The sequence below is a fragment of the Rhea pennata genome, chromosome 4, assembly GCF_028389875.1.
Source record: "Rhea pennata isolate bPtePen1 chromosome 4, bPtePen1.pri, whole genome shotgun sequence".
Lineage (NCBI taxonomy): Eukaryota > Metazoa > Chordata > Aves > Rheiformes > Rheidae > Rhea > Rhea pennata.
Genome location: NC_084666.1, coordinates 11954159 through 11981985, shown reverse-complemented (window position 1 = coordinate 11981985; position 27827 = coordinate 11954159). Strand labels below are relative to the sequence as shown.

General features: G+C 36.2%; 1 protein-coding gene across 1 annotated transcript; it reads left to right on the top strand.

Annotated features, from left to right (window-relative positions):
• Window positions 1–777: 777 nt before the first annotated feature.
• SH3TC1 (SH3 domain and tetratricopeptide repeats 1) lies at window positions 778–27291 on the top strand. The gene is made up of 17 exons (XM_062574558.1): window positions 778–1010; window positions 3086–3160; window positions 5677–5804; window positions 7863–7968; window positions 9737–9880; window positions 10577–10754; window positions 11361–11434; window positions 12287–12482; window positions 13310–13437; window positions 15525–15566; window positions 17461–19149; window positions 19602–19782; window positions 22107–22257; window positions 24287–24409; window positions 24709–24859; window positions 25744–25940; window positions 26170–27291. The coding sequence occupies exons 1-17, from the start codon at window positions 782–784 to the stop codon at window positions 26422–26424; spliced, it is 4047 nt and encodes a 1348-aa protein (XP_062430542.1). The 5' UTR covers window positions 778–781; the 3' UTR covers window positions 26425–27291.
• The last annotated feature ends 536 nt before the right edge of the window (window positions 27292–27827 follow it).

Here is a 27827-nt window from a genome sequence, read left to right as displayed (position 1 = left end):
CACCTGATTGCAAGAGCTTTTTCTGGGATGAATTTGACTGTTGGGCAACAATTCCACCTGAGAAAAGATTACTAATTTGTAAGTTTTGTTTTAACTGGAGTTCTTGAAGGCATATACGAGAAACATTAGCTAATTTTAGAACTACTTCAGAAAATATATCTTAAAGTTGATTTTTCCCTGTTTCCTCTGTTTTGCTGTGAGGGAGGCTGAGGTGCTAAGAAGGCAAAATGTCTTGCCCAGGACTAAAATCAAAATGCAATAATGACAATTTCTTTTGTTTCTGATCTATTTCAGACTGTCCACATCTGGAACTCGCATATTTATCATGGAGCATTTCCCACTTTGGGGCATACTCCTTGCTTTCCATCGCTATCTGTAGCTTCAGTTTCTAGCAGTAGAAGAGTAATTGGAAGTTCCTTTCTTAGCCAGCTGCTGTGTTTTCTAACACTTCTGTTCCTTGTAATTTTGTTTAGTTGACCCCAACTCAACTATCCCTTGGAAGAAAAAACAAGCTACCTTTTCTGTTGTCAGTGATTACTTTCCATGTATTATATCCCTCTCTGTTCTCTCTTCTGTCCCTTGTTTCTTAATAGAATGGGTCTCCAGTCTTGGCAGGTTGTTCTACAATCCTTTTATGCTTATGATGATTAAAAATAACTCTTGCAGGAGAGGGACAGCCTTTGAACATGGTTATGTACATTGAGATTTTTTTAATATACTATCAATTTCTCCCTCAGATTTCTGATAATGTTAATCGTATTGCCGTGAGGAGCTGGAAGTTATGGAGAGTTCAGCAGCAGCAGTGGGAGGCAGTTCATCTGTGCTCAGGTTTTGTGCAGTTATGGAGGAGAGAATCTCTGCTAGTCTAGAGGGAAAGGAAGACAGCAATTTGGAAAGGAAAAAAATAGAGCAGGGAAGGTGGACATCTGACTGGAAACGTGAGAAGGCTGAGGCAGTCATGAACACTGTCAGTAATGAAGATGAGAAGGGCCCTTCGCAAGAACAAATGGGTAAGAGCTGTCATTATTTTCTGGTCACTCTGCTGTTGACTTTATATTTAAATTGCTGTATTTTTAAACACTGCTTGCTGTGCAGAAGCAGAACTGTGGCATGCTTTTTGTTGGAGTGTCTTCCTGAAATACTTCCACAATTATTTAAACCCAACAAAACAAACAGCTGTATTTCCTCCATGGAAATGCTGCATGGATTGACATATTAAATCTATATTTCAATTCACTTTAAACAGACCAAAAGATTAAATGAATTATCTATTAGAGCTAAAATGAGATTAAAAAAAAATCTAAACTCAAGAGCAATAGTACTTTGCCTAGGACTCAATTCCTTTTTGCTTCTAAGTCTTAGATTATAGCAAGGATGAATCAGAATGCATGTTTCCATTTAGTAAAATCTTGAGATTCCATTTTTTTTCATCGAAAGATGTAATACTAGCTTTGATTTTGTGCAAATGAAAGCCTATTGCATGCAGGAAAAAAAGCAAGTCAAATATTTTTGAGCGTAACAGTAGAGCTCCAAAAGGTGTTCAGTAGCTGTTCTATCCAAATTAGTGGATAAACCTAACTTTACAGTAAGCATGAGAGCTTTCCTCAATGTGAAAATACTTTAAGCAATCATGAGTTATTTCATTATGTCATATGGCTTAGAAAGAACATGTCTTTGTTTACAACTGTAACTCCGCTAGTATCAAAAATACCAGGTACAAGCATCCTAGGGCAGTATTAACGAGTAGTTTTCAAATAGAATATTTGCTGAATAATAATAATGTGTCAATGAATGCCTTTCATGTAAAGTCCACCTCTGGTACTATAGAAATAAGTCATGGCAAGTTCACATATCAAAAACATCTGCTTCATTCAAAACATCTACATTACACTTCTCAACTGTTAAATAGTGATCAAAGTGATAACATGCTGTCATAGCTTTGACAATAGCCATATCTGTCTCTACTTCTGATTAGAACTAAGAACTAGAACAAAGTCTGGAACAGAAGTTGTACTTAATGCTTGTTAAACCCAGTCAGACCGTAGCTACTTTACAGCTGGATTTGAGTTTGGCTTTAACAAAGTAACACGGGGTCCAGATTAAAAAAAAAAGACCCACACACAAAAAAATGGGAATTTTAATTTCTAATGCTAGTATAGTCTAATAATTGGCCTTAAAGATGATGGCTTTACTGCTTACTGCTTGTTTTCATAATCAGTAGGAAAATTCTGTGTTTATGTATCCTATTTGTTTGCTTGCCTTTACTTTTTTATGTGACTTCAACAGATGTGCTCAAAGGAAGATAAAAGTACTAGATATTACACCATTATGTTGATTACAACTACGTTTTCTTAAAAGCAGAACTGCAGGAGACAATGTCTTGTATATGAAAACTACTCCAGAAGCTTTCTTTTAAAAAAAAAACCAAATATTTACTTCTTCCCACTTTCATTATTTAGAAACATCAATTCTTGTCTTCACTAACTTTTGCCAAGAGAGCCTTGTGAAAATCAGAAGTGGCTTCAGTGTGTGGTTTTTAGTCTAAAATACATCCTATTTCCAAAAGGAGTAGAAGGAATGTGGGCAAAAGAATGGGGAGCAGACAACTTAAAACTTAAAAGCTTTTGTTGCTCTTGTATTAGTCCCCCCAAGTATAAAATTTGTAATAAATATAAATTGAGGTGGTGTTTCTCATAACTTGGTATGAGGCACTGATATCACTGACAACTTATACTACTGAAGATCTAGCAGAGGCCAACTATAGGTAGGAAGAGAGGTAAAATGCTGAAGTCAACTCTTGCTTGCTTTCAAATGAGACTTCAGTTTTCCACTAATTCTCCATCATCTTGAAACTTTACATTTAAAATGGTGGAATCAAGATCTAACTTCCTCCCCACTAGGAGGCAAGTGATCTTCAGACTTTTGGTACTTCCTCTGTGAATCATAAACCAGGTAGGAAGGAGGGTCTAGCCAGTATTTTCTTTAGTGATTCTTCAGGTTCCCAAACTCTTTAAAAGTGTGGGGTTTTTTAGTACGATTTTTGTTGACTTTGAAAATGCATTCAACAATCTCCTTTACTTATTAGGGTATTCTCAAAGTGAAAAATGCACAGATGTCAGTTCAAGGACACTTGCTAGTCAAGCAGAGAATTTTCCAACTGGTAAGACCTTTTTTTCATTAAATATCTTTTGAATGTAATGTCCTGTCATTGCTTCCTTTTTAAAATTGAAACTGCTACATCAACAGCATTTGCAATTGCTGCTCCTGTAATTTGACAATGTGCTTTATGGCACATACAAATATTCAATTCCTATCTAAGATTTTATTTATTTGAATTTCTTACTTTGAGAAAAGTAACTTCAATTGCCATTGAAGCTAGAAGAAATTCAGGGACTATATGGGAATCAGTAATAAAAAAGGCAAATTAAGAGATCATTACTTTAGGTATGGGTTCTAACACTTTAAATATTTATTCTTGTGGGGCCTTTGAGTCTCAAAAGTATTTTTAATAAAGCTACAATAAAAAGTGCTTGAGTAAGTAGGTATAGTAAAATTCTCCACTAAAGGGCTCATGTCCTACTCCAGGCTATGAACAGGTAGTTAAATATCCTTTTTCTTGTTATGGAGGAAAAGAAATAACTGACTTATCAGCACATTTGACTCTGAGAAATGTCTAAATTCATCTGTATACCATTTTGCATTTTGTGCTTCTCTCTTCCTTTAAGCAAGCTATGTTCTCTGATACCAATAGGTAAATGACTTCTGATAATTCAGGTTATCTTGACTTAAGGGATATTACAGCAGTTTTTTCCCCCACAAGCTGTCTGGTTTCAGGATTTGAATAAAGCTTGCACAGACTGTAAGCAGCCATAACTGTTATGAACTGAAAGCAGGTCCTGAACCTAATCTGGTGGATTCTGCACTGAAGATACTGGAATCAATAAGTGGATGTACTTTGTCTTCTAGCTTGATCTGAAAAATCACATTGGTGGTTGACCATCCCCTCCAGGCATACAGTTATGTGTAGTGAAACTATCTGTGCTTAAGTACCTGTTTGTCTCACTAAGTACTGATTTACTTGCATCCTTATAGATTTTCTTCCTTTTTTTTTTTTTTTTAATTGAAGATGTGAACTGGAGCTCACTAAAGCAGACAGGAAGACTACCATGGGTGTTATTGGACCACATTTCATTTTCATAAGCCATTGTCAATTGTTTCTTTGATAGAAGAGGCTGTATTATTGTTATTTAAGTTCAATTTAATTATTATTTCAGTAATACCAACTCGACCTAAAACTTGAATATGAACTGCAGAAACCTCTTTCAACTCATAACTCAACTATATAAAACAAATTTCAGTTTTTAAGAGTCTTTTTTGTGATGATTTCTTTTATGGCCTCAAAGAAAACAAGAGCTGATAACTAACACTGATCTGACTAATATTTGAGGAATTTAGCTCTATTCTTTGTTCTTACTCTGACTATATGAGCATAGTTGAACTGAGATATCTTGTAGTTCAGTAACATTATTTTGTAACTCTGAGCTTAAAGTGAGTACTAATTTAGGCTTGATTCAGCCAAAGACTATTGGAGAAATACTTAGAAAGCACTTAAACAGATGTAGATGCAACATTTTAGAATAGAACATAAGAATATCTATTTTAGTAGATTGAAAGTACAGGTGAAATTTAGAGGAGCTGGAGTACTTTAGGATGTACACAAATACCCTTTATTGGAACTGTCCTATCTACACACATACGACTGGAACTCTTAGCGAGTCAGGATTATTAATTTGTATGTGTTGATCGGGGTATCTGAAAACTAGAGTCTAACAATGTTTTCTCTTTTTATGAATATGATTACTGGTATTGAGCTAAACTGACAGATGTATAGATGAAAGCAGCTTTATTGAAGATCTGTTTTATCTGGAGCGCTCGCTAAAGGTATATGCTTAGCTGCTGTAAAAACTTCTCATTGATGGCAGGGTTTCAGTACAGGCATCTATCTATGTTCTTTCTGGTTTAGCTGGGGAGATCATGTAAGTGAGCTTTCAGACAGATTCTTTTTATCTTGGCTTACTGCTGAATCAGCCCAGTTTGAAAAAGATTTGCTTTTTCCATACAATCTGTAGAAGCCTTCTGAAGCAGTGGGGGATGACACATGTCAGAACTGAATTCAAAACAAGCACTAAGAATTAACTTGCCAAACTATGGGGGTTTTGAGATACCATTGTTTAATATGTTTGATGCCTTAATTTTAAAATAAGCATCTGACATTGGGAAATCTGAATGTGCTCTCAGTGTCTGTAGAGCTAACTTGATAAATTGTCACTCTGCTTACTTTATTCTATTTCTTCATCCCTCTAATATATCAAGTGTTTCCCAAAATTTCTTAACAGATACTCAGATTCTCCATAGTAAAGCTGAATCTTTTGTGCAACTGAAAAAATCTTCAGTGTTTTATGTCAGGCCACTAAATCTACCACATTTAAAAAAAAAAAAAAAAAAAAAAAAAAAAAAAAAAAAAAAACAGCAATAGCTCATCTTTTTTGTGTCTGTCTCTTAAGTTGGTTCTTAATGTAGACTCTATTACTTTGAGGGGTTTTCTGGTTCTGGAAAAGCTGATTTTTTTTCCTCACTACATAACTTGTAGTATTGTAAATGGATATCCTTCTCCAGATATCTCCTTGAAGTTAACTGCAGTAAGACGAAAAAGTGGATGTCCTGATCCCAGTCTCCAAAGACAGCTAAGAGGACGACTCCGTCTTCTGGAAAATGACAGCAGGGAGGTCATGGCAGTCTTCAGTGTAAGTCATTTGTAAAAGAATTGAGTTGTATTTATTCTGAGGATCCCACTCTGCGGTTCTGAACTCAACTGTCAGATACTTGTGTCCCATTCTCATTTGCATGCTGTATGCTTGAATTTGAATGGCTAATCTCCTAGCGTACGGCTAGGCCGTACACCATCTAGACACATTAGACATACTGGGCCAATGAGAAAGACTGGAACACCAAATTCATGCAAAATACACCTAGCTAAATAAAATATTTACAAGTCAAAGCAGGAGATATTTGAAATAATTCTTATCAAAGGAAATCATGTTTTTGTCTAACTTGTTAATTTGCCCTCATATTGACTCTTCACTTCAGTTTCTAGTCACTTAAACAGTCATTTGTCATGGAAATTATCTGGAATGCCCACTGCTAAGCCAAAGAGGAAGTCTGAAGAACAGCATAAATATTGGACTTCCTTGGGCTAGATAACTGTATTTTTAAATTGCACACAGGATTGGCCTGATTTTTGTTTTGGGGAGGTGGAGAAAGGGAGAGCAATGAAGAGGAGAGGGAAAAGAAAACTCTACAAATAGAGGCCTTACCAGAAACAGACTAGGAAAAGAACTTTCAAGGAAGCAAGATTTGTAATAAATTCCTCAGAATTTTGTTTTGATATTGAACAGTGCATGAAACCCCTGAGGCTAGGATTTTAGCATGTGTTGGCAATTTATTAATAGATTTCAGGCTCTTGTTAATATTTAATCTGGAGTAAAAAGGAGCTTGATCAAGATCAAAGAAGTAATGAGGCATGTCTGTTGGAAGAAGCTTGAATCAGACACTTGTTTTCAAAGAGGAATTTGTATTTTAATTCACTCACATTGTGTGGATTAAAAATATGGATATCAGAATGAATTCAGACATCTTTTAAAATCTAGTGGATCAAGCTCGATCTCATTTAGACTGCATACATCTTTTGAGGGACAACTTCTTTGTGGTATTAAGATCAGTTTCTTGATCAGTCCTTTAACATCTTTTTAAAAATGTATTTCAAGTTTGTGATGCGACAAGTAGGGACAATGAGACAGGACATTGTGAAATGATACAGTAACTTTATCCCTGTTTGGTTTTGCATCTGACTTATTCCTTGAGATACTAGTTCAGCTATTCAAGTCAAATTGCCACAATTTCTTCCATTTCCCTGAAAGGTGGTAACCAGTATCATTGGAGGTCCCTGGTTTTAAGCATCCAACTGAAGTGCAATCAGACTACCTGTTGTTGCTGCTTGGCTAGAAGCCATTAATGTGTTTCACTTATTCCAAAGTTTATGTAGTTTTCATCTTTAGTATTGCTGAAATTCCTGAATATCCATCATTAGAAATTAGTGATTACTGTTCACCTTAAAATGCAAAATATAATGCCACCCTAGCAATATGAACATCAAGAGCAGCTGAGCTGAGCTCTTTTGGCATGTATGTTTACAGTAGGTATTCTAGCTTCAGTTCTGCTAGTACAAATGAGGAATTAAGGATCTTTTTAATGCATTCTTTCAAAAATAATGCTCCAATATATATAATTAGTCTTAATGCATAGAAAGAGTAAGCTAGGAAATGACTGTTCAATGTTTCCTTTGGAACAGGAATGAAGCTGCCAGATGGCATGTTCAAAAACATGTCAAAGGTGTATCTTCCCATATGCACAGAGCTCTGAGGCTAACCTACAGCTGTGGATCCTAAAAAATTTATGTGACTTCAAAAATGGCCGGGGGTAGGGGAGAGAATCCTGAGCTGCAAGTTGCTACAGGCTAGGATACTGTTTCTGGAAAGTGTCACTACATGCTTGACTTTCATAATCTTTATGGCGAATAGTGGCAATTTTATAGAGGCAGATCTAAACCAGACAGGCCTTTGGTCTCACTCAATATGGTCACTCCTGTAGCCTTAATTTCTCTATAAAGTAATCTCACTGGAATTGTTGGATGATATTTAGCCTCCCTTTCATTACATAGTGTTTCAGTAAGTTAACTAGTGAGAAATTTTGCTTATTGTATCTGACATTGGTCCAATTGCAATAAATACTGTATTTTATTTTAGGAGCTCTCTGCTAGATTGCTGTCTATTCACAGTGACCAAGACCTAATTGTGGTGACGTTTAAAACTTTTGAAGAAATATGGAAGTTTCTAACCTACTATTCACTTGGTAAAGCTATTTTGCCTTACAACAGTCCAATATGCTTCTGTTTTATTGTTCTGCACATAATTTATGATTAAGTAGGAGTTTGTTGAAAAGTATTTTGAGAATAAAACCTGGTAATTAATGTATTAACTCCTAGTAGCAGCACACAATGTTAGTGAACTTAATGGTGATATGGTCTCTTGGAGGCTGCTCCCTCCAGCCCTACCTTTGTCCCAGAGCTGTCCTTCCTAAGTAGTTCATTTAGGTAAGTTAAATACCCCAATATTAGACCATATCCTCTTCCTAAACAATCTGTTCCAATCCTGTCCTTATTCCTAACTTCCTAATTTTTAACATCAATCTGTGCTGCAATTTAAATGATTTCACAACTTCTTCTACTCGCCATAGTCCTGGTAAAGTTATTCCTTTCTCTTAGAACCAGGCTTATACTTGTTTGAAGACTTCTATCCCATACTTCCTTCAGTGTTTCTCTAGGAAAATCAATCATTCTTCACAGAATATTTTCTACACCTATGATCATGCAGCCCACTGGATTCCTCGTTGGTCTATACATTTCCTGAATAGTAGTCAGTGACCCAAACAGAGTTGGTAAGGCCTCAGTTGGTAGTGCCAAGTAAAACCAAGATTGCTTCATATGCTTAGTATGCTTCAGTGCAGTTCCTAAATCTGAGTATGCCTTTAGTAACAGTATGACTTCACAAATCTTTTCTGAAGAATAGCATTTGAGTCAGGTCTTCCTGTTGTGTTTGTTCACTTGGCTCTCCATATACAGAAGAAAAGTCTTGTATACACTACTAATGAATCTATTTTTTCCCATTGGCCAATTTAATTTCATTTTTAATTCTGTATTTTTTAGTTGCATTTGGTATTTCAAAAATGTTCCTTAGCGAATTAGGAAAAATACTGCTTAAATCCAGTTTCAGAGAGAAAACACACAAGTTCCTTCTAAAGAAATGCTGTGTCTGAACAGGAAATTGATGTAGCATCTTCCAAACTGGAGAATAACACCTTAATCACTGATCTGTCCATCTTTCCTCTTAACACTAACTTTTACCCAAAGGTTTAGCTACCGTACTAATGTTGGCTCTTTAAAGAATCATCTACCATATATATCATGCTGATCAGTATACACTAAAGCAGATGTCCATGTAACCATTATAGTTTTGAAAGTCCGAAGTCCTAATGCAGGATTTCCCATTTCTCAAGATCAAACACTAGCTTCTTGCAGTTTACATAACTCTGGAATCCAGTATTGTTTCTGTCCTATAGCAAATTCCTGGTATTTCTATCCAGACACAGTATTTATGTTTAAGTAGTCACAGCTGAATTTGGCAATGAAGAGTTATGAAGAGATTTTTTTTTTTTTTTTTTTTTTTTTTTTTTGCTGTGTATGATTTCCAGTCACCTGCTGTTAAGTGAAGTTCAGCATTTGCTTGCAGCTTGATAGTGATTCCCTCCATCACTTAGGCTCCAATTTTTTTAAAATAAAACTTCAAATTATGCCCCCTGTAAGGCCAGGACATGGTCTGCTTTTTCAATGGTATCAAGGATAGAAAAATTGTATACCACTTGTGTAGTTTGAGCAAGAAGCACCAAAAGCGCCATAACTCATGATTCAGTGGATGCAATTTTGTCAATACTAGGAAGCAAAAATAGTTAATTTTAAGTTAAGCAATAATTCATTTATCAGAATACCAACTCCATTTTCTGACTTCCTGAAAAGTTTTTTCCTTGCTAAAATTACAACACCAAAGAAACCTTTTTCCCCCAGGTTTTATAAATCACTGCATGGAGAATTTATTCCTAGATCAATCTTTCTGGCTCTATTCTCAAGAGGAGGAAGAAACAGGCATTGAAGTCTGTATAAATGAAAATTCTTTATATTTGATGTACAGAAGTCTGCTAGTACAGGAAGGTAAGGAAGACTGCATGCACTAAGACTAACTTTAAAGAAGCAACTTTACTTAAAATCCTTTAAAAAAAAAAAAAGTAAAGACCTATTGATTGTTGTTTGAATTTGAAATTTAAATCTATTGATTGCAAATGCACCAGAAATAAGAGAAAGGAACAAACAGATGTTGTTGAGTTCAGAATTCAGCAGGATCAAAGGGGAACAGAGAAACTGATGTACAGCTAGTCTACAAATAAAAGGCCCGAAAGGCCTAAGCAGGGGTGTACACTCTAACATGCTTAATACTGCCAAATCTTGGAGATGTTTGAGGGAAATGGATTGCAAAGTAGCCAGGCTCACTTACTTTCTATAAACAGCATTATCTACTGCCACTGTCGGAGGCCATGCTGGGCCTGATGGATCACTGACCAATGCAGTAGGAATTCCTTACACCCCTTACGTTACTTGGGGAATATACCGTGCCATAAAACGTTGCAGTAGAGAAGGGTTCTATGCTTTACAGAAGACCTCAGCTCTGCATTTTTCACTTGAACAAAAACTAGATAAATATATGAAAATCTGACAAGCATTCAGAAAGTTCTTGTGAAATCTGTTCAATTTTTATTGAATATTACTTATGTTCTTGAAACTGATTTTAAAGCCTGCATGACACTAAAACATTACATTAAAATGGTATCTGCTATGCTGCTTTCTTCCTAGGCGCATTTTTTGTTTTAAGTCCTGACAATCTGGTAAGAAAGATAAGGGCTACAGACAATGAAATAAACATTTACTGTGGGAACGGAGCTCTTACTGAAGATGCATCAGGTGGATCTGTGGACGGTGACATGACCATGCTGCCTAATGTTTTTTCAGAACCATTGATCCCTTTTCATCAGTAGGTATCTGACTTTAGCTACCTGTTTCATATGCACGTGTCTGTTTAGACAAAAGTGTATCTAAATAGTAGCTTTTTATGGAACATCCATCTACCAGTGTAAACACATACCCTTCATTTTCTTCCATATCACATAATGGAAACTACTCCAGATGCTTGCAGTGCAGCATTAACAATGATGGTTTATGATCTTTTAAGTTAGATATTGCTTTTTTTTCCTCTATCTGAAATAATGGCTATTTCCACTTCTAGAATAACATATGTGAGAATTTTGATTTTCAGGATGCCTGGAAATATAGACAATAACAGGCTAGCAGTGTTTTACTCAACATTACTTGCAGGAGCTATCCAACTGTCTAATGCAGTTTTTCACGTTGATGTCTGAGCTAGTAATTGCTAGCTTAAAAAAAGCCAAGAAAGACGTAGTGCTTCTACTACCAATACTACTCAAAAATACAGCTGCATTTGAAGTGCATATTGTTGAACTTGAAATATTTGATGGATAGTGTCTGCCTTATTTTTAAACGGATTTAAAATATCACTGTTACTGTCATGACATTTAGTAGCGTTTCATACACTTATTTCAATTTCTTGTTTTACTTTTAGATGGTTTCTTAAAGTGTATTCTGACCCTATTGATCTTACTTACAAAATGGAATATAAATCCATCAGGCAAGTTGGTAAGAAACTCTGTTCAAACACCAGCATTAAAGGAAAGAAATCAATTTATCCTGTGCTTTCTTTAGGACAGACTTTAAAGGTTTTAATAAAATTTGTTTCCATTTTCTAGGATGGCAAAACAGTTTTCAGAAGTATAATGCTGTAAAATTAGAGCACAAGTCTGCCTATGGCTCCATACCACACTTATAGAACTACTTTCAAAGGGCTTTCATGAAATATATGGCTAGATGTATCTAACATATGGCTTAAACTCTGAAGGCTTATTTCTCCCTTTTTTATTTTTTTCTCTTACATATCAAACCAAGTAAACAGAGAAGGCAGTAAAGAGAATTTAGTGACTGCTTCTGTAGGTGTGATAAAGAAAATCATTGTGGATCTTTCTCACATGTGCATTCTTTTATCTAGTACTGTCAGAGAAATACAATTTACAGTGTATGATGTTAGAGAGTAAATATGGCTTATTTTCTACTCTCTGCTTCACAAATACTATACTGACTGGTATGTAACTGCATGTTTATCTAATAGGAATTTTATTAGTTCAAATGTTTTTATTCTGGACCAAGTTAGTGTTTTATGGTGGGGGGAGCAGTGATTTTTAAAACAATTCTTTTCCTCACTGACTGAGGTATGATAGAATTTTGAAAACATTTTGGACATTACTTTCTAAGGGTGGGGAAGTGGCTACTATGGAAATGTATGCCTTTGCTTGAGCGCTTAAAATGATAAATTGATTAGCTTTTGATGCTTTAAAACTTTCCGTATGTGCAGTTTAAGAGTTCCAGGAATGTCTTTGGCTGAACATGTTTCTCTGCATTGTTAAATTACTGCCTCTGTAAATTCTTATTACACAGCAACAGGATCCTGTCTGGCTGTGATAAGTTATGAAAGTACTATGCCTGAAGAGATGAGTTTCCAAGGAGGGGACAGAATTGAAATCCTTGGCTACTTCATTGAATGCATGGAATGGTTTATTGGAAGACACATGTTTTCTGGTCAAATAGGTTTTGTAAAGACAAGTTACGTTAAACTGGATGTATCAAGAAATAAGTAAGTGATGTATTTGTGTTCCACTTGTACTCTAAAAGAGGCATTGAAAGAGTTTCAAGCTTTAAAATACTGAATGTTAAACTTCTGAGAATTTGTTTCACTCAAATGCAAAGAAATTGGAACATGAAGTGTTAAGTATTGAAAAACGTTATCAGATTGTACCTCAGGTGCTTACTGGGGAAATGAGTTTCTGTAATTATTCATATTTGGATCAGTCTCTATTGTATTGAATTGCAAGATCCAAGGAGCTTTGCTATTTTGGAAGATTCCATTTTCACTGGTTTCTAGAAAACTGTTTAAAGCATCCAAGTGCTATTCTTGTTAGTACCCTCAGCATAGCTTGTAATTTGTTTCAAATGGGGCTCCTCATACATATGTTTGATCATAACACAGAAAAATGTGAAAACTGTTTAACATTCATTAGCCTCACGTAGACAAGTTGCACTTATTGGTGCAAACTTACTGCACTGTCTGGAGTGTTTGCATGCTAAAACATAAGGACTTCTTAGGTGTAGCTTGCAGGTCCATTTGATGTGTGACTGGCATTGATTTTTCTAGTAAACCTAATGTCCTTAAATATTTGTGATTTTAATAAATTCTCTCAAGATACAGATGGAAATTAACTTTGATATAGCAAAAGCCATGGAATATGCATGTCAGAGCTATCATTAGTCTGTATGCATGTTTAAGTGTATGAACAGAACAGGACCTGTAATAGTGTAAAGATTGTATTAGTTTCTGTAACAAGCAAAAATTGGAATGACAGTGAGCTTCTCAAGCCAAATCAACTATCAGAGTGTTCTCAGAGTTGCTCCTTTCTTTGTTAGACCACAAGAGCTGGAATTTCTTGAAGCAGAAGAGCTATACTTTTTTTCAAAAGAAAAAAATTTAGAAGAAGTGATACATTTATTGAAACAAACCTCAGTCACAGATGTTTGCTCTGTATATAGAATAGGTGAGTATGAGCTTTCACTTCACAAGATGCACATGCAGTTTCCATATTTCTGTTATAACTGTTTTTTCTATTTTCATGAGATTCCAGCATTTACAGCTACTTCGAAACATGTTGATATTCAGTTTGGTCACAGATATAGCATCTAAAATGCTTTAGATTATTTTTGCTGCCTTCCTGCTCAGGCAAAATCCTTCCCTGCAGTGAATTTACAAATCCTCTTTTGTCCATTTTTAAGTGAATTGAATAACACAGCTATTAAACATTGTTCTTAAGCTGCGTATCTTCAAATTTTCAAATATTAGAGCTGTGTTACAAGAAACTGGATGTTCAGCCAAATACTGTGCTTTCATTGTTCTTAGGAAAGGTAGCATAGTAACTGCTGGATGCTAGAGCAAACATACCTCTTCATGCTTGCTTTAACATTTGAAGGGTATAGAAAAATAGCAATAATGCACTTCTAGCACCATTCTCTGATACAGCCATTATTTCTCTAAGCACTTGCACTTAGCATGGACTAACTGGGCCAGTTGGGGTTTCCTCTTTACAGACCTTAGGCTAAGGTAGTCTAAGATAAATCTCTTGCTCAACTGAACTTGCAGGAAACTCCCCATCCCACCATAAGCTGCTCTGTAGCACGGTGTGTGTGTGTGGGGAAAAGTATTCTGTGGGAATGTGTGTGCTTGTCAAATATCTAACAAAGCTCATCTCCTTTAGTGCCTGTAGGATCCTATTTGAAAGGAGTGCTGTAGGTTTGACTCAGGTGCATTAGATTAATTATGCAGTTTACTCTGCAAACAGTAATTTGGATGTGTCAGACCTCAGCTGGAAAATGCAGCTCATGCCTATGTTGAGTGATTTCATATCTCATATTCTTCTCCCAAATGATAAGCCTGGGAACCAAAACTTGAAACACTTCTAGGTACTAAAACTAATTCATAGGCTTAATGATACTCTCTTTGCCTGTAGCACATTTATCCCACATCTTACTGTCTTAGTCTTCACAGCTACCGATTTCTTTTCACCTCTTCCCCAGCTTACAGTGGTGTATCTCTATCACCCTTTTCTCCTTAAATTGCTCAACTAATCAGCATTAACTTGATCTACCCAGAGCAAGTGTTTTCAGTATTCACTTGATGTTTTGTGATGTGATTAAATGCCTCACAGGTTTTCAATTTCATCTGCCTGTCTCAGTCTAATGTAAGGTATTACTACTTATGAACACTTCCTCAGTTAGATACTCAGAGCATCAATATACACTATTTTAAACACTTATGGCATTTGTTCAGCAAACTCCAGAAAGCATTTAAACAGAGGAGATTCAGAGGTAAACAGTCAGTGAGAAGTCTTTCGTAACAGCAAGAAAAATAGCTTCCTATCAGCTTACACAGACATAGTTCTGTGAGCCTCTGGTTTTAGATATTTCTTTCATGTCATTGGATTGTATCTAGGGTATGGAAGACAGTGAATATATTCATTATTCTAAAAATGCAGGATGACAGCTGAAATAGCATATCCGTAGAGCATATAAGAATTGTTATTTTATGTAGAAACTTCTTTTGTTGTGTTCAATGCTTAAATCTGTATTTTTAGTAGTACTTTCAATAGAAGTAAGAACCTTTTAAAACTATGAACAGGCACTCTTTCATTTGCATATCGCTGGAATGGTCACAAAAACCTGATACATTTTATACAAGTTAAGCTAAATCATATTTTTCCAAGGACTGACCCTAAAACTCATTTCTGTACTATTAAGGGGGTTTTGATACCTCATTTTAGAGGGAAGGTGTTTATATTTACACTGTCTGCCAGTGAATATATTTATTCTGTCGTAATTAATCAGTGATGAACAAGTTCTTCAGCTTAGTGATGCACTGTTATGTGCACAGTAAGCATGTATGTATCTGCAGGAGAGTAAGTTCTCAGTGTGTTAACTTTGGGTCAGATTTAGAAAACTCCTGTTTTTTTCTAAATTTCTGTAACACATGGAAGTCTTTTGACACAACAAACTAAAAATAGTCCTTTTTAAGATATCTAAAGCTGGAAGAACATGAATACCATAATTAACATGGCTATTTTCATTTTTACAGATCAGTTTGAAGAACCAGAATGTCAGAAGGCTCAGGAATATGGTAATGTTTAATATGCATACAAATCTTATTAATGTGATTTCTGATCTTTTTAGTATCTTTCCCAGCTTTTGTCTCTTTTTTAACACTTTTCGTATTCTAACTTTATTCTCTCATTGTTTCACTATTCTTACTAGGTTTTACTGTAAGACATTGTGCACTTTTAGACATCAGATGCCTTTCTTACACCTTTCTTAGACCTTGACATCCAGTTGCAAACCATATAGTTTGTTTTTACTTCCATGTCTTCCCCTCTTTTCCTCCACCAGCTGTTTAAAAAGGCCAAAAAAAAAAAAAAAAAAAAAAATGCGTAGGGAACATCTTAACAAATGCTGACTTTTAATTCCAGCATATTTTCAATTTGTTTTTAAAAAACTTCATCCCATGAGTATAGTTCTCCAAAGGAAATTCTGAGGATTTTGTTTGCCCTGTAGTCATTGCCATTATTTTCTTGTACTAACTCTTTTCTAAATACCAATTTTCATAATTATGGTTTTGTTGAACAGTTTCAGAAACGGGGTTTGAAGGAAACCAAGCTCTCTAATTCTGCAACTTCAATAAACTGTTGACAGTCAGCTATAAGCCTTATTGACTATGGTCTCAGTCTGCATCCCTAGTCCCTGGCCTCACTATCTGGGCTGAATGCTAGTGGGAGGTCTAAAGAAATGATGTGATGTTTGTATTTTTTATCTGAAAGACATTCTATGATGTAAGCGCTAAGAGACTTAGAGATGAATTCGCTAATAACCACAAACTTGGTAGGTCTAAGAAATTTGCACCAGCACAGAATTAGAGTTGGAATTTAAAAGACTTCCTAGTGCTGGTAAGCTGGTGACACAGAAGTCTTGATGGTAATGGTGGTCCTACTAGTTCCCTCTGAAAACACAGAAGGATGACTTCTGCTTTCAGCAGTGGATGGTGATGCAAGATAAAGGGCCAAATGGGTCTGACTCTGGCCATTCTTGGGTTCTTGTGAAATCATTCCAATTCTTTTTTTGTTGGTGATAGGCTTTTGCACGGAAAAAATCCCTGTATGCTGGTAAGGGTAGCTGAATCTAGTGGACACAAGAATCATCCCTTCCTAGTCTGCTAGATGAGGAGCTGCTGATATTCCCCATTTCCAAGCCCAGGCAGTAGTGAGCCTGAGCACAAAACCCCAGCAGGTGCACACATGTGTGTGCACACATCAGAGGTGTAACTGGCCACACACATAAACATGGACAGGACACCAGTGCCTTTACAGGCACCCTCATAAACGCAAACAGAACCCACATGGAACTTTTAACATCACAAATGGCCCAGTCCTGTTTCTCTTCTCTGGCTAATCTGGCCTAGTTTTCCAGCAGAACATAAGCATACCCTTACTTGCTTAACTCACATGCATGCTCACATTCATGGTTCCTTTGAACCTTAAGGCCATCCAGTATCCATGCCCTGACCTTTTGTCATTTATATCATCTCTAGTTCATACTTGGTCTTTCCAGATCTTACTCTTCTCTGGCTCACCAGCTAATTTGAATTGTAATTCATTGGCAGATCTCTCCCATGTATACAAACAGAATGGAGAGTATGCACTCCCACAAAGTACTTTGGAATAGAGTTTAATCAAGATAGAACAGATCAATGATGAGGTGCAGGGCTTGGCCAGACAAGTGTACTGATCAGCAGCCTGCTCATGTGAGACAAGCCCCCGTTATCCCCAATCCTCTGTTTTCCCACATTCTTCTTCCTCAATCTGCTGTGATATCTTTTTTTTCCCCCCACCTTTGGTCTCTCTCTTAAACATACTGTTTTCTTAACAGTATCTTCTATAGATAATAAACTAACAAAAATGTTCAAACATATGTGCAAGTATACACATGAAATTTATGATCTGTAACTTGTTGTTGAACTACAGAAATTCTGTGCCTGTGTTCTAACATGGCATCCACTAGCAAGAATGGCAAGGTCGAAGAACTCCTGAAAAACTTCAAGGATTTAGAGGCCACATGGGCTGGAGGGCCAACTCCTGAAGGAAAGGATTCTGCTGGCTGTTTAAGTATGGAGATCTTTCCTCAACCTGAAAAACCTTCCTTCCACATACCTCAAGATGATGTTCAAACATCTGAAGTATTTGAGTCATTGCTGCTGTTCTTAAATAGAAAGGAGTATGAGAGAAACTTCAAAAACCTCTATGATTTCTCTTATCCCTTTATCAATAACCTGTTTTATGGTTATTCAGAGGAAGAACAACTGGTTAACTTTTTTAGGTTAGCAAGGGAAGCAGCAAAGAAAGCAAACATGTCCTGGGCTCTAGCAAGGCTATGCTTTCTCTTAGGTAGGCTGAGTGTTAAAAAGCTTAAGTTTTCCCAAGCTCGGGTTTATTTTGAGGAAGCCTTGGGAGCCATAACTGGAGGGTTTAGTGATCTGTATCTCATAATTGCTCTTTATACAAACCTAACAGTCATCTATCTGACACAAAAGAACAAAGAAAAATGTTCTCATATTTTTGACAAGGCTACATCCCTTCTCATGGGAATTCCTAACTACATTTGCAGTGCTGACATGGAGTCAGATATTCTAAAGTATGCTCTAAAGAGGGCAATACTGAGTCAGAGCAAGCATGCAGAGGCAAGGGCATGCTTTCTATTGGCAAAACACTACACCGAACACAAACAGTATGAAGAGGTGCTACCTTTCTTAGAAAGGTTGCAATTGTTGCTTAATGACTTGAGTTTACAAAACAACTTGACAAACAACTGTTATTTCAAACTAGCAGAGTCCTACAATGAGAAATGCTTACCACACATTGTGTTAAGTTGCATAAAGGTTGCCTCTTCCCATAGCTCAGGTACCTTAATGGATTCCTTGAAGAGAATTGATTTAGTCATCAAAAATGCTCCCAAGCTCTACGGCCTTAGAAAACTCAGGCAAAAGCTCCCATCCCAAATTGCACCTTACCTCACACAAGCACTTTCTTCTGCATTTACTAATGACTACCAAGGACTGCGCAGCTCTCTCTGTCTTGGCTTAGCAGAACTGTACAGCCACCACAAACGGTATGGAAAAGCCATTGTTTACATGATGAAAGCACTGGACTCTGATATTTCTGCTAAGCCAGAGGAAATTGTTGATCACTTGATTTCACTTGCTTGGTTATACATTCTTCACAGGCAATATGATGTGGCATTAGCCATTTTAAATGCTGTTGCGGATTCTTCACGGAGTAACCCTCAGCAACGAGGTGTTGTTTATAATATGCTTGCCATTGCTTTAAAAAGAACAAACAATACAAAAGAAGCTGCTGAGAACTACTACAAAGCACTGCGTCTTTCAGAAGAGACTAGTAGGGCTCATAATCAGGCTATAGCCCTGGCTAATTTTGGGGCACTCTGCCTTCATGCAGCAGCCAGTAAACTAGCAGAAAACTACTACATCAGGGCAGTGAAGCTGTTCTCCAAACTTCCAATTGCGGACTGCGGCCGAGATTTTATTCAAGTCCTCCTTCAGTTGGGGTGTTATTATGTTAGTGGAACTCAGAGAGAAAAAGGAAGATTTTATTATGAATGGGCATTTTTAGTTGCAATGGAGACAAGTCATCTGGAAAGTAAGTATATATTTTCTCTGAGTTATAGAACTTATCTTGTCCGGGAATGTTTAGGGTATATTACTATTGTTACTTAAACAATATTTTACACTTACAACAGTTACTGAAGCAACTGAAATCTTTGTTCTCTCCTATAATAGTGGAGAAATGTATTTTTTGCTCTTCTGGTGCTTCTTAGGTTTGTCAAAAGTGATGAAGAAAATGAAGTGTGAAGAGAAAATGTAGCTTAATGATTTGTAAGAAGCACAAATTTGCACATTGTTAATATTAATTTGCCTTTGTTAATTTTCTTCATGTTGAAGAAACTGGTAGTGGATCTACTTATCGTGATTTTTAAATCTGACTTATTGTTCTGAATTTGTGAAACAGTGGGAATGAATTATTTTAAAACTATCTTAAGTTTCCTTTTTAAAATAGAGATTCATGTTAGTATTTGAAATCTGTTTTCCTAGGTCAACTTCAAGCTACTAAGCTGCTATGTCAATTCTACAGTACAGTTATTCCCAATGAGGCTCAGTGTGTCATCTACAATGAGTACCAACTATCGTTAGCTAGAAAGATGTCCAACAAAGTTTTGGAGGGACAACTTTTGGAAACCATTAGTCAGCTCTATCTGTCTCTAGGAACAGAAAGGTGAGACATACTCAGTGACTTTGTTTTTATTTTGATCATAACATTTCTGTCATGCTAGAGGACCTCAATTTTTGTAACAGCTAATTAGTAGTTCAGTTGATCAGTTTTTCACACTCTACCAATATACTTTATTGGTATTGAAGGGTCCATTGCTACTGGAGATTTGATATAAGTAACTGTCATCTCTCAAAGACAAGATATTCAACAAGCATTAGCACCACTTCACAAGCTGAATTATTTTTTTAAATGTATGTAAATATGCATATATTATGCAATTCTTGAAGCCTGTTATATCATTGGATTATTGCTGACAGAACTTATTTGTGATAGTAGCTTTCGTAAGATGTTTTTTCTATCAGAAACTGCATGGAATATTCCAAAAGGTCAGGCATCAGTCTAAGTGTTTCATTCGGAGAATGTCTTTTTTCTTTTCTTTCTTTCTTTCTTTTTTCTTTTTTTTTTTTTTTTGTCAGAATGTTTATAAATGCAAAATCTATGTGTAAAACTGTGTAGTGTCAGTCTCTGGCAATTTCTATCCTGCTCTTATTTTCAGAATGCCTATTTCTTGTTTCTGGTTCAAATCAACTTATACTAATTCAACAGGTGCTGGGAAAACAATTTTTTTCTGAACAATTTCTTAAAGATTCCTTTTTCTATATATTTTTTAATTGTCTGCTTTGTCTAAATCTTTCTTCATTACATCTCACTTTAGGGAGTCATTTATTTTGGAATAAGATATTCAAGTATTCCTCTGGAAAGGAAGGAGATTAGCCTCAATTCTGGACAGAGTGTAGAGCTTTAAGTGACTGATGTCCATGTGTCTGACTTCTAATCTGCCATCTAATTTATTCTGCTTTGCTAGCTGCTGTTTAATGATATAGTTGGTGAAACTCTTTGGATGGGCTGAAAAAAAGGAGTTAAGATTTCAAACTAGTTGGAATTTGCCAAGAATTTTATTAGCTGGATAATCTGATTCTTTGTGTGCATGTAAGCCATTGCCTGTGTAACTTCAGCAGGAGAAATGACTCCGTATTATAACAGACTGTAATATCACAATATCCCTAGTTAACAGCCTGAAGTAACAAGAGCATCTGTGTGATTATGTAGAAATGAAAGCAGTTTCACATTGTGTCACTGCGTTCCCTCTCCTGGAAACTACCATCTCCCTTTTAAATCACCACCTCCATCTCAGCAAGCCTGTGGCCACTCGCAGCCTGGCCTGTCTCAGCTAATATGCTAGGCTATGGATTGGCATATGCTTTTGTCTCTGTTGTGAAAGCAAAAACTCTGAAGGAGAATGGAAGTGGTATTTATTAACGGGACTGAGTTAAACTACTTTGTGCTTTGCTGTATCCTCATATTGCTTTGACAGTAGCTTGCTATTAAAAAAACCTGAAATACTTAGTGGATCTTTACTTCCTATTAAGAAAATAAGAAGTGACAAATCTTTTCAGTTTCTGTAAGAATTAAAGTGGTAAAATCATTTTTCTCCCTCAGAGATGAGACCTTGCTGAGACAGAACAGAAATCCTGATAGTGTAAAATACCAAGGTGCATGTTACTTTTTGTTTAGCATCTTTTTGAAGGTCTGAATAGGCTGTTCTAAAGGTACACTATTTAAAGATTCACTGTAACTTGTGCATTCCTTCATGTGATGGGACTCTACAACATGATAGACTGAGAAGGATTTAATAAAGAAATGTGAGGCTTATCTGTCTGGTATAAAACACCATAAGCTCAATCAATTTGACAGATTTTTCTGATGAAAAGTATGGCTGTTCTAAGGCCACTTAAAGCACAGTGCCCTTATACTTCCTTAGTGGCATCTGTGCCACCTCATCTTATAATTTAGGTGCTTCTAGAACTGGTGTGCTTTTTTTCTCCCAAGATTTTATACGAATGTTGACTAGTCTGAATTGTGCTCAAGTCAGAGGCCTAGGTGATATTAAGAAATAACTTATTTACAGATATAATTCCTTTCTATGAAACATGTAGGAAAATGCCATAAATGATAAAAGAGCTAAAGGTGAAGAAACACATTCCCATGTGTCCCTAGCCTTACGTAGAGGAAGGACATATCTAAAACTGTTTGAAGTTTTGAAGATACATCATAATGTATCATGGTATCATCTAACAGAAAGCATATATTGAACAAAAAAAGGAGGCGGGGAAAGACTGAGTTGTTGTTATAACTGTGCAATGAATAGAAGAAACTGAGAATGTATTTTACACTGTCTCTTACATGAAGCTTTTCTCCTGTTATAAAGACAAACATTCCCAATTCTGAAGAGTCACTTTGTGATTAGCAGTTTTCCCCTATTTCAGGGCTTACAAATCAGCTCTGGAATATACCAAAAGAAGCCTTGGAATATTTATAGATCTTCAGAAAAAAGAGAAAGAGGCATATGCTTGGCTACAGGCAGGAAAGATCTACTACATTCTTAGACAGAATGAGCTTGTGGATCTTTATATTCAGGTATGTTTTGTACGCTTAAAGTCATGGTACAGGTGGCACGGTAAAAAAGTAATGTAATGATCCCAGAGATTTTGCTATTTGATGTCCTGAACGTACAGTAATACCATTTATGCAACAGTTAATAGCTCAAAGTCTAAGCATTTTCCTGTGGTGCTCTATTCTTAAATGATGTTACTTGACTCTGAAAAGATAATTTTGGGGAGCGACCTTCTGTAGTGCCTGCTCTGTTAATTCTAAGCATTCCATTCCTTCACCTTATCAGATCGATATCTATCATCTCTACAGGACCGCAGAAATGAGATCATGTATGTGTGCTACAGTCAGTTGGGTAACAGATAACAATTCTTAGCATGCTGGCTTGTGGGCCAGATCCTCAGGAAAACAGGATTACTTTTTTAGGAAGCATTTCTCAAGCATCTAAAGCTTTCCTTCTGTGGCTGGACACAGCGTGGCACAGAGCCTTTAGGGGCCTGTTCCAACTACTGCAACAGTTGAGACTGAAACTTTGATCTAACCCTTGTGACTGCTGAAACTGGATCAACTGAGTCTTCCTAGAGCTGAACTGCAACCCAGTTCTGACTCTCTCAGTGGTCTAAATGGTTTCTAAAGTATTTGATAATTATAAAGGGGATAAGAATACTTCTCTCCTGTGATAAGGTGTTTGGGAATAGTGCAATCTTGTATTATAGGACATATTGAATAAAACATAGTAAGATCTGAGACAGTGTATGAGTAGTACCAAAATATGATTTCTAAATAAAATTATCTAACTTCTAGTGTTAAGATAATTGAAAAAACTCATATAAAGAAGCAGGAGAGCATACAGAACAAGCTCAAATTTAAAATGCATTGAGTTTCATTGTTGGACTAATTTTTAATGAATATTTTTCTGAATTAAGTTAGATGTTTGAATACAGGCCAGGAACACTGACCAAACATTTACTGGAAGGGACTATACCATAGCCTGCTATTTCTTTTTCCTCTTCTACCAGAAGACTGTAGCTAATAGCCACGGCAGACATCCAAATGGTATTACACAAGCCAAATGAGCTTGAGGCATTATTTTACATCTGTTATGTTTTCAAGTGGAGAAATGGGTCAGGGGTATGTGTGTTCCACACTGTGTGTGTACAGATGCTGGTATTTAGAATAGTGTCATGGCTTTTCCATGAAGAAAGTCTTAAAATAGAAACCTGTCCACTAAAATTTTGACTGTTCTGCCAGTAATTTGTGTGAGTCGTCACATCACAACTTGTGTGTAAAGCACAGTTTCTGAAAATGTGATGCAAGAGAATCCTTAGGTTCCTGAAGTCTGAAAACGATGAAAGCCTTTGAGCCTAAGTAGAGTTGGACTTATACTAATTGAATGCAGTTTGAAAACTAGAGATTACAAAACCAAAGCAAGATTTACTTATTGAGTTAAACACTAAGACAGCAGGGGGATCTTACTTCACATTGAAGTCTGCTTTCCAGTTACTACTTATCCTATAAATAACTGACTATCCTGATTCTATACTACTCATTTGGTTTGGAGGATGTATGCTTTCTTTCATGAAGACTTTTCTACTAATATGGCATAAAATTATTTCAGAAGACCAATAGAGAGGAGCTAGAGCTAGATTTGCTTATAGAATTCACTTCACAGGCTTTTAAATCTGCAGTTTGGTATATCAAACTTGTAATTATCACTTTTTTTCTCATTCAAATTTAATATATTGCAGCTATTAAATGCTTCAGTCTTTTTGAAGACTCTATGTGCTGACAAAGATGGTAGGAAACTATTGTCTGAAACCAGGATACTGTAACTTTGAGCCCTGGTCTTTTTGCTTCTTACTTATCTGCCACTATTCTGCTTAAAAACAGAGCAGCAATTCAGACAGCTGTAGTCTGATCAAAGATAAACACAGCCTCTCCTGTGTTATAATGAGAAGGGGCTTAAGATTTTTTTTTCCCCCCTATAATTGCTAGTATTACTACTTTACCAAGAAGTAACCAAGGTTTTCTTTCCCCTGCCCTGTCTTCCTTTCAGGTTGCTCAGGATGCTGCTCTTTACACAGGAGATCCAAATTTAGAAATGGAATTGTTTGAAGCTGCTGGAGACATATTTTTCAATGGTACTTGGGAAAAGGAGAAAGCAGTGACTTTCTATAGGGTTTGTGTTTTGTTCTTCTATTAGATTGATAGTTGTGCCTTGGGTCCCTTGTACTAGGTGTTCTACAAACACTGAACTAAAAGATGATCTGCACAAAAAGCAGTTTATAACCTACTGCAGCTGAGTAACTTGTGTTGCTGTTAATAGATATAGCCTGTTTCAACTCCTCCCCTGGCTGTACGATCTGTGTTACATGCAAAGAAAAACAAAACCATAAAATCGCTTTATGCCATAAAAATGGAAGTCTGTCAGTGCACATCTTGGGATTCAGAAGTCCAAGCTTTCCTTCTGCATTTCAGGACAGAGCTCTCCCACTTGCTGTTGAGACTGGTAACAAAAATGCTGAACTCCGATTATGCAACAAGCTGGTGGTATTGCTGGTGAATCTGAAGGCTTATGAGGAAAGTCTGGAATATGCAAGATTATCCCTTATACTCAGTGTAAACTTAGGTAAGACTAGTTACAATTACAGTTGAATATAACTGGTATCTCCAATATAAGGCAGAACTCAAAAAAATGTTTTCTTTTAATTAGTCAGATTTTTTGCCAAGATTATATATAATATTGCTATCCTTGCTTTTTTTGCCTCTGTTCAAGAATGAACAGCTTTAGTGCTGCGTATTTTAACTCCAAGCTATGGAAAACCTTTGGAATCCCAGGTTTAATTCTCTGCTCTACTCAGTCTAACCAGAATGCATTAATCAGTCTGCTTTTTACAACTAATTTGTAGTTTTCATGAATAATACTGTTCCTAGAGGCTTTTGAGGGTAATGTGCTGCTTTTAGATTTGCTCATAGCCTTAGTGGTGGACAGAGCTATAAAAAGCAGTTAAAAATAGGGCTAGTTTCCAAAGTCACTGTTTTCTCTAATTTTTGAGAGCTATGAACTGATCAACAACTGTCCTCCCTCCAGACGTATGCAGACAGGTCATTTTGATCAGTATGATTTTTTTCATATATTTTTTTGATAGAAAGCTTGTATTGGAACAAGCTTTCAATTCCATTATTTACAATACTTCCAAAATTTATTTATATTCCTTGCAAGCATGGGCTGGGTGTGTATAGCTATATATGAGAGGTATGAAAGCAATTATTTCTTAAGAAAATCCCAGAGACAATCAAATACTACAGTGAAATTCAGCAGTGCTGTAGGATTTTCTTAAGAAAAAAAGGTAGTAGGTTTTGGCCATGTATCTCTTGGGGAAATTTACTTTTGGTCACTATATGGTATTTGTTGATCTTTTTAGAAATAAAAAAATAGCAAAACTGGTTTCAGAAATACTGACTTCTTACTGTCTCTTTGACTCTATCCTGATTCATGCATCCTCTCATTAGGAAATCAGCTAAATGAACGAATAGCCTACCATCGACTGGCTGCAATCCATCACCATTTGGGTCACTGTGAACTTGCTGAACACTTTTACTTGAAAGCCTTGTCCCTCTGTTCCTCTCCTTTGGAGTTTGAGGAGGAGACATTGTATTATGTCAAGGTGTACTTGATCTTAGGAGACATCATATTCTATGACCTAAAGGTAAGAAATACTAAAAACTACTGGGGAAAATCATTACATTGAAATGTTTCATAACATTAAGCACTTACCTAATTTTGTTTTTATGCATTTAGAATGTAATAATAAAGTGGGAAAACTAACTTAGGTTCAGAATCTGTATCCTTCTGGTTGGATATGCAATAAACTGATCTTGGATGTTCTCTTAGTACCTTCCATAGTACAATTGGTATATCTGTGTGTCTCATTTCAGGATCCTTTTGATGCAGCGGGCTATTATCATTTGGCACTGGCTGCTGCCATGGACTTGGGCAATAAAAAAGCTCAGCTGAAGATTTACACAAGACTTGCAGTAATCTACCATAATTTCCTTGTGGATCGTGAAATGTCTCTCTTCTTCTATCAGAAGGCAAGGACCTTTGCAACCGAGCTGAATGTTAGGAGAATAAACCTAGCTCCTGATAGGTGTTTTAAGAATTCAAGAGCATCTTCAAAAAATGCATTCTAACAACAATGGACATAGAGAAATAGTGCACTGGCTTTGGAGCATGCAGAATGCATCCAATGTCACGTACTTAAAACATATGAAGTGGAGCATAGCATCCCAGACTGTTTTCATTTGATTTTCTTTTTTGATTACCTGTTGTGATGACAGTGGTCTGCATTTCACTGAGATATACAGTCTTGTGCTTGTATTTGAGGATCAGCCTATGAACTAAAACCAAAACCCAAAGGACTTTATCTTTTTTTAATGTTACATTTTTTTCTTTGCTAACTGTTTCTGCATAGCTGGATATCTGGAAATGATCAATTCATATATGCAATGAAATATATTTAATAAAGCATTGCAGAGAAATAACACTCCATGGAAAGCTGTGGCTTTCTTTGTATGACCTAGCTCTATTGTATTAACTCAGTGTTGTAGAAATATTTGTACAAGCATGTAAGGGTATTTAGGAATATGTTTGATCCAATTCTTCAAGCCTCACTCCTCATTTCCCCTCAAACTCACCTACTGCAGAACTCTTAAGCTCCAAGTAAGTGTTACATTTGTATTCATGAAAATGCTTTCATGTGCATGTTGTGACAACTAATTCTTTTCAGAAAAGAGGACTCTAGTAAAAAGTAAACCGTAGTCTTGTGAATTTCAGTGCTAATGTGAAGGTACTTTTCTTCTGTTCAAAGAGAATTTTTTTTAAAATAGAAAACTTTCAGAACTGCCAGTACTGTTTGCAGTGACTCATTACAATACCTACTACAGCCTTACTTACATTTTGTCTAGAAAAATGTACTTATTCACTTCAATTGCAATAATTCTGTATTGTTAATTTTTAACAGCTCTGAATCTGTTTCAAAAATTTTTTCATAGCAAAACCACGGTAGAAATGATATAGTAGATCATGCTGTATATTTTGAGAAGGAATGTGTATGTTTAAAAAAGTCTGATAAATTTGCAATTAAATATTCAGATAAATTTCTGAAGTAATGCCTTTGCATTCTCTGTAACAATTTCATAAACTGCTTATTGCATCTTTAAAGGCCTTTACATGGGATAGGAAGTATGGAAGTGTGTGGTGGTGTTTTTTTTTTTTTTTGGAGGGGTGGGTCTGGTAGATGCACACAAATACTCAAAAACAAAGAGTTGTTGGCTTATACATTCTATTTTATTTGCTTACATTGTCTAACCTGGGGAAGAAAAGAGGTGCAAACCACCTTTTTTTCTCTGGTCCATGTATTCTCATTGCTTGGGCTGTCTGCCTAAGCATCTTTTCCTAAAATCTACAGTTCACAGCACACCCTAAACACTTCATCTATGTATCTGGATGTCTGACTTCTGTGGTGCTTCTGTCCTTGGGAATTCTTCATTTTTTTTTTGGCTCCTCTACTGAAGGAGCAGAGGATACTTACACA